The 12,581-nt window shown below is 46.4% G+C and overlaps 2 protein-coding genes across 2 annotated transcripts in view; both read right to left on the bottom strand.

Moving 5' to 3' along the window:
* Positions 1-150: 150 nt before the first annotated feature.
* On the bottom strand, positions 151-4,762 carry atp5f1a (ATP synthase F1 subunit alpha). The gene is made up of 11 exons (XM_086053929.1): positions 4,598-4,762; positions 4,010-4,085; positions 3,619-3,788; positions 3,330-3,503; positions 3,065-3,231; positions 2,464-2,764; positions 2,080-2,304; positions 1,367-1,474; positions 1,140-1,284; positions 910-1,060; positions 151-365 (listed from the first exon to the last, which is right to left on the bottom strand). Exons 1-11 carry the CDS (start codon positions 4,655-4,657, stop codon positions 287-289), a joined length of 1,656 nt encoding a protein of 551 aa, XP_085910055.1. The 5' UTR covers positions 4,658-4,762; the 3' UTR covers positions 151-286.
* A 676-nt stretch (positions 4,763-5,438) lies between these two features.
* notch1a (notch receptor 1a) overlaps positions 5,439-12,581 on the bottom strand; it is a 44,787-nt gene continuing 37,644 nt past the window's right edge. Inside the window, exons 28-35 of the mRNA XM_086053065.1 lie at positions 12,150-12,295; positions 11,843-12,056; positions 11,669-11,753; positions 11,429-11,591; positions 10,294-10,592; positions 9,432-9,579; positions 9,231-9,328; positions 5,439-8,533 (exon numbers count right to left, since the gene is read on the bottom strand). Coding sequence (XP_085909191.1) covers positions 7,319-8,533; positions 9,231-9,328; positions 9,432-9,579; positions 10,294-10,592; positions 11,429-11,591; positions 11,669-11,753; positions 11,843-12,056; positions 12,150-12,295 — 2,368 coding nt within the window. The 3' untranslated portion in view covers positions 5,439-7,318. The remainder of the gene's footprint in view (positions 8,534-9,230; positions 9,329-9,431; positions 9,580-10,293; positions 10,593-11,428; positions 11,592-11,668; positions 11,754-11,842; positions 12,057-12,149; positions 12,296-12,581) is intronic.

Raw genomic sequence — 12,581 nt, 5'->3', positions numbered from 1 at the left:
AAAGGGGCTTTAAATATTGAAAACGAAGGGACAAATATTGCTTGCTTGGCTTTTGAAAGAGTCCATCAAAAAGGCTACAAGACGCAGTTCCTTACACATAGTTGAACTATTGTCGTGGTTAAAACAGTCCAAATAATCAGAACTCGCACATTGGTTGGAATACTTTTTATTCTCTTGACTGTACATTAGAGAGCAAGTGTTCATAGAAAGTACAACTGACCGAGCTAGAAGCAAACACGGAGCACAACCAAAAGCGCAACATAAGTGGAGGATGCCTCGTGTCACGTTACTCAAAGCTGGAGAGGAAGTTGAGCACAATCTGCTTGAGCTTGGCGTCTGAGGCCTCGGAAATTTTGCCGTCAGCCCTGCGAAAAAAAAAAGGGTCGCAAATGAGTATTATTGTCTTTGTAAATTTTGCAGCATTTCGTATTTTTTTTAGCGGGGTAATATTGTTCCTAAAATAGGAAAAATAAATAAATAAACATTGAAAACCAGAGTATGAATGCAATCTTTCTCGAACATTTCGACAGGCTTTTATGTTTGGTATATTTGCCCACCAGATGGCGCCACTTTTCCCAATTTCAAAACATTTCACAGTTTAGTGCAAGGTTGTCTGGCAACTAAAACCATAATAATTGTGTATTGCTATTGATTTGTACTAATGGTGCATATGGGGCAAGAAAGTGTACTGTTGACTGACTTGACTCACTGTTAAAAATGGGACTGAATTAGAATTGAAACTTCATCACTAACAACTACAACAATAAAAAAATGTTCGAATTAGTTCATTTAAAGAAAGGGGATACTTTCTGGCGTGGAGATTTTAAAAGGACCTCCAAATTCATGTTTGATTGGTGCAGCTGTCAATGAAGTAACCCGTCAACCACAATATTGGGGGGGCAAACTTACTTGATGGCAGCCAGCAGCTCTTGCTGCTGACTCAGGATGTGCTGCAGGAAGGCCTTCTCGAACTTTGTGATCTTGCTGGGCTCCATCTTGTCCAGGTGTCCCCTCACGCCGGCGTAGATGACCGTGACCTGCTCTTCGATGGCCATGGGAGCTACAGGAAGACGGGCGACCATGTCTCAAAATCTCAAAAGGCCAATCACGTATTCTCGTCGCGACGAGTCGGCACTTACAGTACTGGCCCTGCTTGAGGAGCTCTGTCAGACGCACGCCGCGGTTCAGCAGCTGCTGCGTGGCGGCGTCCAGGTCGGAGCCGAACTGGGCGAAGGCGGCCACCTCGCGGTACTGGGCCAGCTCCAGCTTCATGGTGCCGGCCACCTGGTGGGGAACAAAGGTAACGGGTCGGGTTGGTGCGTTTTGGCAGGATCGCTTCTGACGAGACCTGACGAGGGCAACCGACCTGCTTCATGGCCCTGGTCTGGGCCGCTGAGCCGACGCGCGACACCGACAGGCCGACGTTGATGGCGGGACGGATACCCTTGTAGAACAGCTCCGTCTCCAAGAAGATCTGAAGGAGAAAACGCAGAAATTACAGTGTTACGTGCTCAGCATTTTCTGGGGAGCAATTGTGAACCCTTCATAGGATCAGCTATCCAATATTTTTATTTACATTAAAATTGTTTACAATATTTGACATATCAAAAAAAAAAATTATATAGAAAAGTACATGCTGATATACTGTACACAATACATTTGCATAGAAAATGCAGACTAAATACAAAAATCTCAGAGCAAATTTTGTTGCATCTGTGGCATTTTTTTTTAAAGATCTTTAAACAGCAGATCAAGGATTAAAAGTCTAAAATATTATCGTGTGAGATTTGTCTGGGCATTAAATCATATTTTCATGAATTCAGCGTGCCTGAAATCTGTTGGCTTAAGGAAGCCAAATGTAAGATTTTAAGGACGGATGTCAAACTTTCACAAAATGAGTCAATCTAAACACTCGTCGGAAATGAAACGTTTTACTCTGCATTTCTAAGACCTCTGAATCACACATTTAAGGAATAAGCTTCATTCTAAAATAATCATTTTCATGCCTCCATTTTGGAAAACCCAATTCGGGGTTTATCAAAAAAACACAACGAGAGGCTAATTGCGGTGCCTGGTTACCTGTCCGTCTGTGATGGAGATGACATTGGTTGGAATGTAGGCCGACACGTCGCCGGCCTGCGTCTCGATGACGGGCAGGGCGGTGAGCGAGCCGCCGCCAAAGTTGTCGTTCATCTTGGCGGCCCTCTCCAGCAGGCGGGAATGCAGGTAGAAGACGTCGCCCGGGTAAGCCTCACGGCCGGGCGGCCGGCGGAGCAGCAGGGACATCTGACGGTAGGCGACGGCCTGGTGGAGGAACGCAAAGGGGTGGAGTTACACTTGTGTAACCCCTTTGCAATAGACTCGTGTCCGTTCATTATTTCACACGTCAAAAAAAAAATACATCCGCTCAGATGCAATTCTCAAGTAACAGCTGAAACGCTCGGCCGGCAAAGGGAACCTCACCTGCTTGGAGAGATCGTCGTAGATAATGAGGGCGTGCTTGCCGTTGTCCCGGAAGTACTCGCCCATGGAGCAGCCCGAGTAGGGAGCCAGGTACTGCAAGGGGGCGGCGTCCGAGGCGGTGGCCGACACCACGATGGTGTATTTCATGGCGTCGGCGTCCGTCAGCCTCTTGACCAGCTGGGCCACGGTGGACCTCTTCTGGCCAATGGCCACGTAGATACAGTAGAGCTTCTTCTTCTCATCCGTGCCTTCGTTGAAGCGCTTCTGGTTGATGATGGTGTCGATGGCGATGGCGGTTTTGCTGGGGGAAAAACATTCATAGACTAAGTGGTCCGGCTCCGTGTAGTAACATTTACTGCGTTTGAAAAAAAAAAATCACTGGGACTCAAACACAAATGGATGCGTCAAGTTGTCAGGTTGGCTTCCTTGGCCACAGGGGGGCAGTATAATGCAGCACTACACAACTAAGTGACTCAGTAAGCTGCTCTAATATGAGGGGGTCTTCACAGAAGCCTGTGATTATTGTTATATTGTCTGTCCGCATGTAGTGATGCACAGTTTATGTTCAAATATCCTTTGCGTAAACTGTAAAGCCTCCAACCCGGTCTGCCTGTCGCCGATGATGAGCTCGCGCTGCCCGCGGCCAATGGGCACCAGACTGTCCACGGCTTTGATGCCGGTCTGCATGGGTTCCCTCACAGAGATACGTGGGATGATGCCAGGGGCCTTCAGGCCCACACGTCTGCGGGTCTGGGAGCCAAGGGGGCCCTGTGATGGAACGGGCAATCAAAGTGAAGAAGGAAAGTCCTGTGAAAATCTGCGATGATGCGGCGGCAGCGCGGTTGCGGCTTGAAAATTTCAATCACCTTTCCGTCAATGGCATTTCCAAGGGCATCCACGACGCGGCCCAACAGCTGCTCTCCCACGGGCACGTCCACAATGGCGCCCGTCCTCTTGACAATGTCGCCCTCCTTGATTAGTTTGTCGTTACCGAACACCACCACGCCGACATTGTCCGGCTCCAGGTTCAGAGACATTCCCTGGAAACGAGCAGAAACAAAATAAACAAACAAAAGAAGATAAATAACTTTTTCTGTACATCATATTTTTTTAGATTTCATTTTGTACAGAGAATAGGAAGATGCATGAGCCAACCTTAAGTCCAGATGAGAACTCCACCATCTCCTCGGCCTGCACGTTCCTGAGACCGTAGACTCGGGCGATACCATCGCCAATGGACAACACGCGGCCGGTCTCTTCCAAATCAGCGCTGGTGTCCGCTCCCATGATCTTCTCCTCCAGGATGGAAGAAACCTCGGCAGTGCCTTTTGATTAAAAAAAAAAAAAAAAAAAAAAAAAAAGAGTAATAAATAGTAGCTCTAAAATTCAATGACAACGCAGGGGTGGGAACATTAAAATAAAATACCGATTAATTTGACAAAAATACAAAATTTACATTTTATTACATTTTCCCTCCAGTTTATGTAAAAACAAAGAAATTATTCAATGTTTTCTTTTTTTTTTTTTTGCTGTTTACCACAATTACCTGTTTTCTGCATCCAAGGGCGCGTGGTGTGGAGGTTCTTGACTCCCACGCATGCTGCAGCAGCATTTTTTGACACCTTTAAAATGCAACAAACAGTTGTAACGTAAGCAAGGTGATGCATTCTCATCAACCACTAAAAAACCGCAATGAGCATAAGTGACGTAGACCACATCCATAAGGACCAGCATGATGTAAAGAATGGGGGGTTACTACATAAAGAAGACGGCCTAGATTTTAAATGTTGCGAGTTGCATTAAACTATCAATGTGAGCTTGCATGCAGAGCTGGACAAACGTGACCTTCAGGGAAAAAATTCACTGCTCACTTGCACACAGATCAATGTATGTCTGTTGACATTTCGTTCACACTGAAACCCAAAATATATCGATGCGTCCCAAAATGAATGAATATCTTAAATGCAACTGTCAGATTAGCAGTGGGGAATATCGGATAAATCGTAGGCCCGGTATCCTCCGCATGTTAGCACGTCCGCTAGCGCAACTCCGCCATGATTTTTCGTGCTAAAGGCCTCCTTTTCCACAACGGAACTAACAACAAAAAGATTCAATCGACGTGAGATCTTCTTACATAGCCGGCTCGGCGAGGTAGTGTACGGAGAAGAGCCGCTGCAACGCGTACTGACAACATGTTGGGGTTGAGCGATGACCGTCCTGCTCCCAGAACTGAGAGAGAAGGCTGGCAGAAAGAGCAGGCAAAAGAAAAGGTCACTGTAACCCGGAAGTCATTCACGAGTGACGCGGCGAATTTTGTATCTTCATTTTTTATGCATTGCTTTATTTTATATTCTATGATAGCTTATTTTGAATACATCGTACATATTTTGAAATATGTTACGAAATAATAAATTATCGTATTGTGATGGTCCGACATACTGAAACGACAGCGTGCTAACTTCCGGTCATCATGCTAACGTATAGCATATCTTGGGCATGACAGTACTTTTAAGTGAACTGAATCATTAGAATCATCAGTCCATCAAAAAGAACCATTCAAAAGATTCATTCGCCGAATCGTTCGCGAACGGGAAGTTACCTCACTGATTCCTTCGTGAACGCCAATAGCGTGGCAGTTTGTTCAGTAAAATCCCTCCTCCGTCTGACGCTGGTGATTGATAACATGCGCGTGGCTGAGCTCAAATGAAAAAGAAAAAAAAAAAGAACGAATCACTTCAGAAAGTGATGCATTCACTCACGTTCACTGAAAACATTCGTTCTTTTTTAACAAATTGTTGGCGAACGACCCAACACTACGATCTCTCTCGCTCTCTCTGTTTTTTACCAGCTGTGACAATAAACACCTTGAAGTGTCTTTTTTGAATCATTATACATAGAAGCAAATAAGTTACTATATGGATCATGAAAAAAACAGTCAGTTGAATACTTTCGCAATAAAAAGGTAGTAATCCAAATGTTTTAAGTAACAGCTTTTATTGAATCAAATCCATTTTTACAAAACATTTTTAATCAGGAAGTAATTTGCAAACTACAACTTTGCATCAAGGTTGATACCTTTTTAAAATTACACCTTCATTTAAAACATTTTTTAACCTCTGAGTTAGTTTATAAAACATAACATTTCGACACCCTGCGCTACAGTGCAGGAAAGCTGTCGTTAAGGTCCCTATCTCTTTCACAAACATGTTTTCCACCTTGAAGACATTATGCAAGAAATCTCATAAACACACATTTGCTTTTCTTGGGAAAAACTAAACGCCACACTGGCACTAACTTGAACTGTAACATTTTCAACAAATGGGGGTGCTGCAAGTTAACATGTGACAGGCTAAACATGGTAACCATAAACATTGATTTGCGATCAAATATGAAATAAGGACTCCTTGCTATTTGCAAAAATACCACAAATCCCTTGCTAAGCACCATTCTCAATCAATGGTCAATCAAACAGTCGGCTCAGGTTGATTTGGATGCACTTCTCCCATTTTGCATTGCATCTCTCAATCCTCAAAAGTAAACAGAAGGATCTCAGTAAGCAGGCAGCAAGACCGCATTCTAGCAGGTGACCCTTGATCAGAGCTGGGCATTCCGCCTATGTGACGGACCGGTCCGTCTATCCGCCCATTTTGTAGGCAATAAACGAAAGAACGAAAACAACTAGACGTACAGTACTAAGCAGTCAGGATCCCATTTTTTCCGTCTAGGAAAAGGCTATTCAGCTGGCGGCCCGGGGGCCAGTTCGCCACATGAACGCATCCTTATGTTACACGCCGTCTAGGAAGCTAGGAGGCGCTGTGGCGTGGTGCAGTGCTAGGCCTGTATACCGACAGTAGAAAAAGAATAAGGAAGCTGCTTCAGAGCTCTTTTTTCTGCGCGTGAAATTGGGGGAATTGCAGCGCGGGAGAGGCAGAGCTAGTAAAAGTTGGTTGAAATTGGGGAAACGCTAACGGAAGGCTGTTTAAAACGAAAGGCGGGCCGGCCTATATGCAATTACAATTTGGTCCTGCCGGACAAAATGGCGGCTAGGCGGACGGTGGAAGGGTAGCCCGAATGCAGACTGAAGGCGATATACGGACCGCGAAATTTTAGGAAAATGCCCAGCTCTTGATATATATTTGATCATCTAAGACACACTCTCAGTGATAAGACTTGGCAAAATACAATTCAGTAACGAGGCATGTTTGTCACTTGAAAAAAAAAAAAGTTAATACTGAAAATATTTAAAGAAAAAAGTGTCCGCTGATAGTGTAGTGGTACACACGCCTGAGTTGTGTGCGGGCAGCGTGGGATCAATTCCCGCTCAGTGACAGTGTCTATGTGTGCCCTGCGACTTGCTGGCGACCAGTTCGGGGTGTAGTCTGCCTTCGCCCATTGACGGCTGGGATAGGCTCCAGCAACTCCCCGCGACCCTGTATAGGATAAGCGGTTTGGAAGATGACATGACATGACATTTAAAGAAAAAAAAAAGTCTTATATACATAATGCAAAATAATCCCAATTTAACCTTGTAAAAGGGAAGAAGCAAAGAAAATCCAGTGAATGTGGCAACCAAAGAGAAATAAATAGCCAGTGTACACAACAGAAGGAGACTCTTTTTCTGATACACACTCCTTTTTAAAGTTGTCTATTCTTCCCATACATACAGGACAAAAATAAAAATAAAAAAAAAGCATAAATATAAAAGCATATTCTTTATATTCTCAGATCAAAAAAAGTACATTAATAAATAAAAAGGTACAAAAAAAAAAATCGATTCTCATCATTAGTAGTATAAAATAAGGACCGTGTTGGGATCTTCAGTGTCGGGTCTCCTGCTTGTCCATTGCATAAGAGCCTACTTGAACTGCTCTGGGATAAGATTCATCTGCGAGTGGATGCTGGTCGGGGGACTCGAGATGCCCTCCGACCAGTCGGACATGGAATGTGGGGACGAGCTGGACCACTGGTCGGGCGAGCCGGGGGAGGGTGTCAGGAACGGGTGGTCGGGCACCTGCAGCTGGTGGTTGGGCGTGTTGTCCATGGTTCCCGAATAGCTGTGCTGGGAAGGAGGAGTGAGGAACTGGGCGCCGAGGATTTGCGTCTCCTGGGGCATCACGCTGTGGATGGCCATGGAGCGCCCGTTGTTTTGCTGCATCTCGCCGCCGCCGTTCAGCTCCATGGCGGGGAAGCTCTGCGTCATGGCCTGCCCGGCCGTGGCCGAGTTGGAGTTCTGGTGCTGGAGCTGGCGAGAGTGGGCCTGCTGCATCATGTGAGCGGCCGAGCCCAGGTGGCTGGTCTGTAGGTTCTGGTAGCCCATGATCTGCGACAGGGTGGCCGTGCTGACGCCGCTGAGGCCTCCCATCATGTTGTGGGACATGGGCGAGGCCTGGTGGAAGCTGCCTTGCTGGCCCGGGTGCATCCTGGACATCCAGTCGCACTGGCCTACCCTGGCGCCACCTCTCGACGTGCTCCCCTGACTATTAGGGCTGGACACCGGCATGTGGCTGAGGCGGGGAGGGTTGGGATCAAAAGACATACTCATCTGGCCCATGTGCGAGTCGCCTTTCCCTTGAAGGTGACTGAGCGAAATCGGGGGCGACTGCTGGAATGGTGACGTCATGGGAGGGGAAGCGGCGTCAGACAGGTAGCCGTGGGGGGACTCGAGGGAGTCCACCGGGGACAGCACGGCCGACGTGTCCAGTAAATTGCCCTTCCCGTCCAGCGACTTCTTCTTCTTCACCCTGTTGTCTTTGCCGGCGTCTTTCCCTCCTTTACGTACCTTCTTGACGGACAGGTTGGGTTTGAGGTTGCTCAGGTAGTCGTTGGGGGAACAGAGCGGCGGCGAGAGACTGGAGGAAGCGCTCAGAGGGGCGGCGTGGAGGCCCGGGCTGCGGACCACGTTGTACTCGTCCAGCAGGCGCACGATGTCGTGGTGCATGCGCTCCTGGGCGATATCCCTCGGCAGCTGGTCCAGATGGTCGGTGATCTCGCGGTTAGCAAAGTGCTCCAGCAGAACCTTGGCTGTCTCGTAGCTTCCCTCACGGGCGGCGAGGAAGAGTGGCGTCTCTTCCTAAAAGAAAAAAAAGAAAAGAAAATTAAAAACATTGAATACATTAAAACCAACTGCAGGCTGTGACTAAATAAGTACAATCTTATTTTTCTGTTCTTTGAGATATTTAATCTTGGTTACATTTTTTTTGCAGTGTACCTTTGGGCAGTTTAAAAGCCTTAAAGAGGGAAGTCAACCCAAACAGATTTTTTTCAAGAATTTGTTCTATGCTAACTCACTAGTTGCATCAAGGCATTCTGATGAATATTGCGTTTGTGGAATAAGAGTTAATGCACTCGTTTTTAACCATCTCTGGGGGCGGCCATTTTGTCACTTCCGTCAACCGAAAATGACATCACAACGACTCAGGGCTCAGGTAACGACCAATCATGGCAGACCTGTTTTCGGAAGCTGAGCCGCGATTGGTCATTACCTGAGCCCTGAATAGTTGTGATGTCATTTTCAGTCGCCAGAAGTGACAAAATGGCCGCCCCCTGAGTTGGCTAAAAACAGGTGGATTTTGCTGCTTAACTCATATTCCACAAGAGCAATGTTTCAACTAGTGGGCCTGCTGGGAACATATTCTTGAAAAAAAATATGTTTGGGATGATTTCCACTTCAATTTTACTCTGACAAATTACGTACTGTGAATCCCAACTGGTTTGACAACTCCTGCACTATGCTACCGATATATGCCGAGTCATATTATTACACATACCTTGTTGTCTTGCATGTCTTTGTTGGCACCATTTTTCAGCAAGATCATGGCAGCCTGCACATTATTTACAGCTGCAGCCCAGTGAAGCGCAGATTTACCTGCAACGAGGGAAAAAAAAAAGAGGGCGGGAAAATGGAGGGTGAGTCATCATAATACGTAGTGTACTTGATGCAGTGTGGAAGTGGACAAAGGGTTAGCTACCAGAATCGTCGGTGCCGTTGGCATCGGCGTGGCAGTTGATCAGCTCTTCCACCATGCCCTCAACTGCCAACCTGGCAGCCAGGATCAGCGGCGTTGTCCCATCATGCATGTGTGCATCAAGGTCGGTGGCACGGTTTCGGATTAAAATCTGCAAAAGGACAGCCAGGACATGACATGAGGAAAACAACTTCATTACGGTACAGGGTTCGAGACTTGCAAGCAAAATGGTCGCAAGCGCTCATGCAGGATATCCAGAATTGTACTCAATTAAGAGTATTGTTACGTTATAACAATATTACTCGATAAGAAGTAAAAAGTAGTCATGCAAAATAGTAGCTTGAGTGGCAAAGTATTTGCTTTGATTAAACCCTTGTTCTTTTTGCACCACGGATACAACTATGGGAGAGTTCATAATCAAACCCGTTTTATTATGCACGTCCGTTTATTTCAAGCAAATCTTTCAAAAATTTCAAAAAACTCAGAGGGATCTGTTTGTGTTTTATTTTGGATAACAACTTGAATTGCAGCATGACCGTGCTGCCTTTTTTTTTCAGGAATAAAAGGAGGGTCTTTGTTCCCCCAAAAATCTGTCATTATGTACATTAAAATGGTATGTTTCAAAACTAAGTACCACTGGAATTGCTACTGGGTATATTCAAGTGTCAGTATTCTGATTTCAGTATTTGTGTGCATGATATAACGACATATTGTGACCACATTAACCCATTCACTGCCCGCCCAGTTAAAATCTTTGACATCAATAGCCGTAAATGGCAGTGAATGAGTAAAAAAAAAAATCCAGACGTCACGTTTGGACGCCATACAAATGTCCACAGAAACTCCATACAGAGCAGGCATTTACCTGGAACACCCCCTGCGCATCAGCAGCAACAGCTGCGTGAAGAGGAGTGCGCCCCATGTTGTCCTGGACGTTGGCGTCAGCGCTGGACTCCAGGAGGCGCTTGGCGGCGTCAGAGCGGGCGTAGCGGGCGGCCAAGTGGAGAGCCGTCTCGCCCGTGCGGTCGGTTTGGTTGTGGAGGTTTGCGCCTTGGTAAATGAAGTCTGTAATAATCTCTGAGGAAGGATCCTCTTCCTCTTCGCTGTTAGCTGTCTCGAGTCCTCCGCCGCTGCAGGAGGCAATCATCAGCGGGGTGAAACCATCTGGAAAACACAAGTAGGAGACGAAACAATGAGTTGCCAGTTATAGTGATTAGGGGAGTAATTCCCAATCAATCAAAACTCACAAAATTGGTCCCAAAATATGAGGAACGTATCGTGACAGGCAGAATAATGAAATGCTCTTCCACTAGATGGCAGAAGGTACACAACTACCACGTGTCTCCTTAAATGCCTTTTTTTCCAATGCAGCCTCCTTTTGCTCTTGCTTGCATTTTTCTAATTTACTGGCTCTTTTCTGCTTGCTACAAACCAGTAGCTTGAAACCAGACTCCTGTATATTTTTATATCTGTGGGACTGTACTTTTTTTTTTTTTTTTTTTTTTTGATAGTTGGCCGTGGCCATATTTCAACATTTTTCTTTACCTCCGATAATGTGAGCACGGCCTGCTTATTAGCATAAGATTGCTATTAGCAACAGAAGCCTCCTTTTTCTAATGAAGACAATCACAAAGTTTCAGAAGACGGCAGTAGGCTACTGGAGTTGGAAAAAAGCACCGCCTTCAAGTGTACGTGGAGCTAAATGGACAGTCGGGGTAGGAAACGACTTTACGCGTGTCTCAAAACAGTGGTCATGAAGTAGGCTAACAGGCAGTGAGGTAGCTTCACTCCCTGGAATTTGCTGGGAGGAAAGCCAAAAGATATGGGACAGTGAACAACAAGTAGAACTGAGCATCAACACATTAATGAGGACTCTGGTTGGCCTGTGCTGAATGTCTTTTCAAACCCAAGAAGAAAACAGCCACCAAAGGGCTGTGTTTTACCAACGACGCGGTGTCCGATATCTCCGAGAAAAACATAAAGAGGAAAGCAAAACAAACCTGGTCCTCTGACATTGACATCCATGCAGTCATTCTCTATCTCCCCTTGAGGAGGCGTAGGGGCTACGGACGCGATCCGCAGGTCGGCCGCATCCAAATGCTGTTGGGTCCATTTCCTCTGGTCGGTCCGGTCCCTCAGATCCAGCATGGACTGCTCCTCAAACTGCACAACACCAAGACAATCATCAACTCGGCTAACAAAAGCGCCGTCTTACCATTTGACGAGAATCGTTCGCTCACCTTGAAACGCCTGCAGTCGGGATCCTCGTCGCCCCATTCGTTTTGATTGTCATCCATGAGATTTATGTCGCATATTTTCATAGGCCTGTTTAAAGAAAAAAGGGGAGACCAGATTAGATGAATTCAGTCCGCCGCCACCTTCATATTCCAGGATGCATTCCCATGAGTTCCCACCTCAGTCCGACAGAATCTTCCCCGACCGGTTCTCGGCGTTTCTTCTTGCTGGGCTCTGACGCCTTGAATCCCTCCGGGAACCAAAGCTGGCCGTGTTCTCGTCGGCGCTTGCGTGACACCAAAACGCCGAGGCTTAAAAAGCCCAAAGCTGCTAATCCCAGGAAGACCACATACATGGGATAGAGCTCTGAACTCGAAGGAGTGGGTCTTACACCTGGAATTAAGAAAATACCCAGTCACATTTGAAATGTGCTACTTAAGTATTACAACTGAAGGCAATACGCGCAGGAAAGAGTGAGTTACGTACTGGTGACCGCTTCGATGTAGGGAACGTTGAGATTCCCGCTGGAGGCCAGCGCTCCGAGGAATGCTGCAACGTCTGTGGCACTTTGGAAGCATTCGCTGGATTGCTGGTAACACTGACGGTTGTCGATTTCCAGGTAGACTATCGACCTACACGTTGAAAGGAGGGAATTGTCAACGCGCATGCTCTTCCGATGAAAATACAGGGGATGACGTCGCGGTTACTGCATTTTTCGGAGTCGCACTTGTTTATAACAAACGTAGTCGTCATTGGTAACTAATGTGTGATGTGTTATGTCGCTAGTTCACCGGCGCCTCTCACGGCAACAAAATAAGGCGCCGTCTCCCCAACTAGCTTGCTAGCTTAGCATGCGGCATACACCACAACAAGGACTTCGTTTTTTTAGCATCAAAAGGCACTACAACCAACCTACCT

This window comes from Filicampus tigris, chromosome 15, assembly GCF_054856515.1.
Source record: "Filicampus tigris isolate MCC_2025a chromosome 15, RoL_Ftig_1.0, whole genome shotgun sequence".
NCBI classification, from domain to species: domain Eukaryota; kingdom Metazoa; phylum Chordata; class Actinopteri; order Syngnathiformes; family Syngnathidae; genus Filicampus; species Filicampus tigris.
This window is presented reverse-complemented; position numbering and strand designations above follow the sequence as displayed.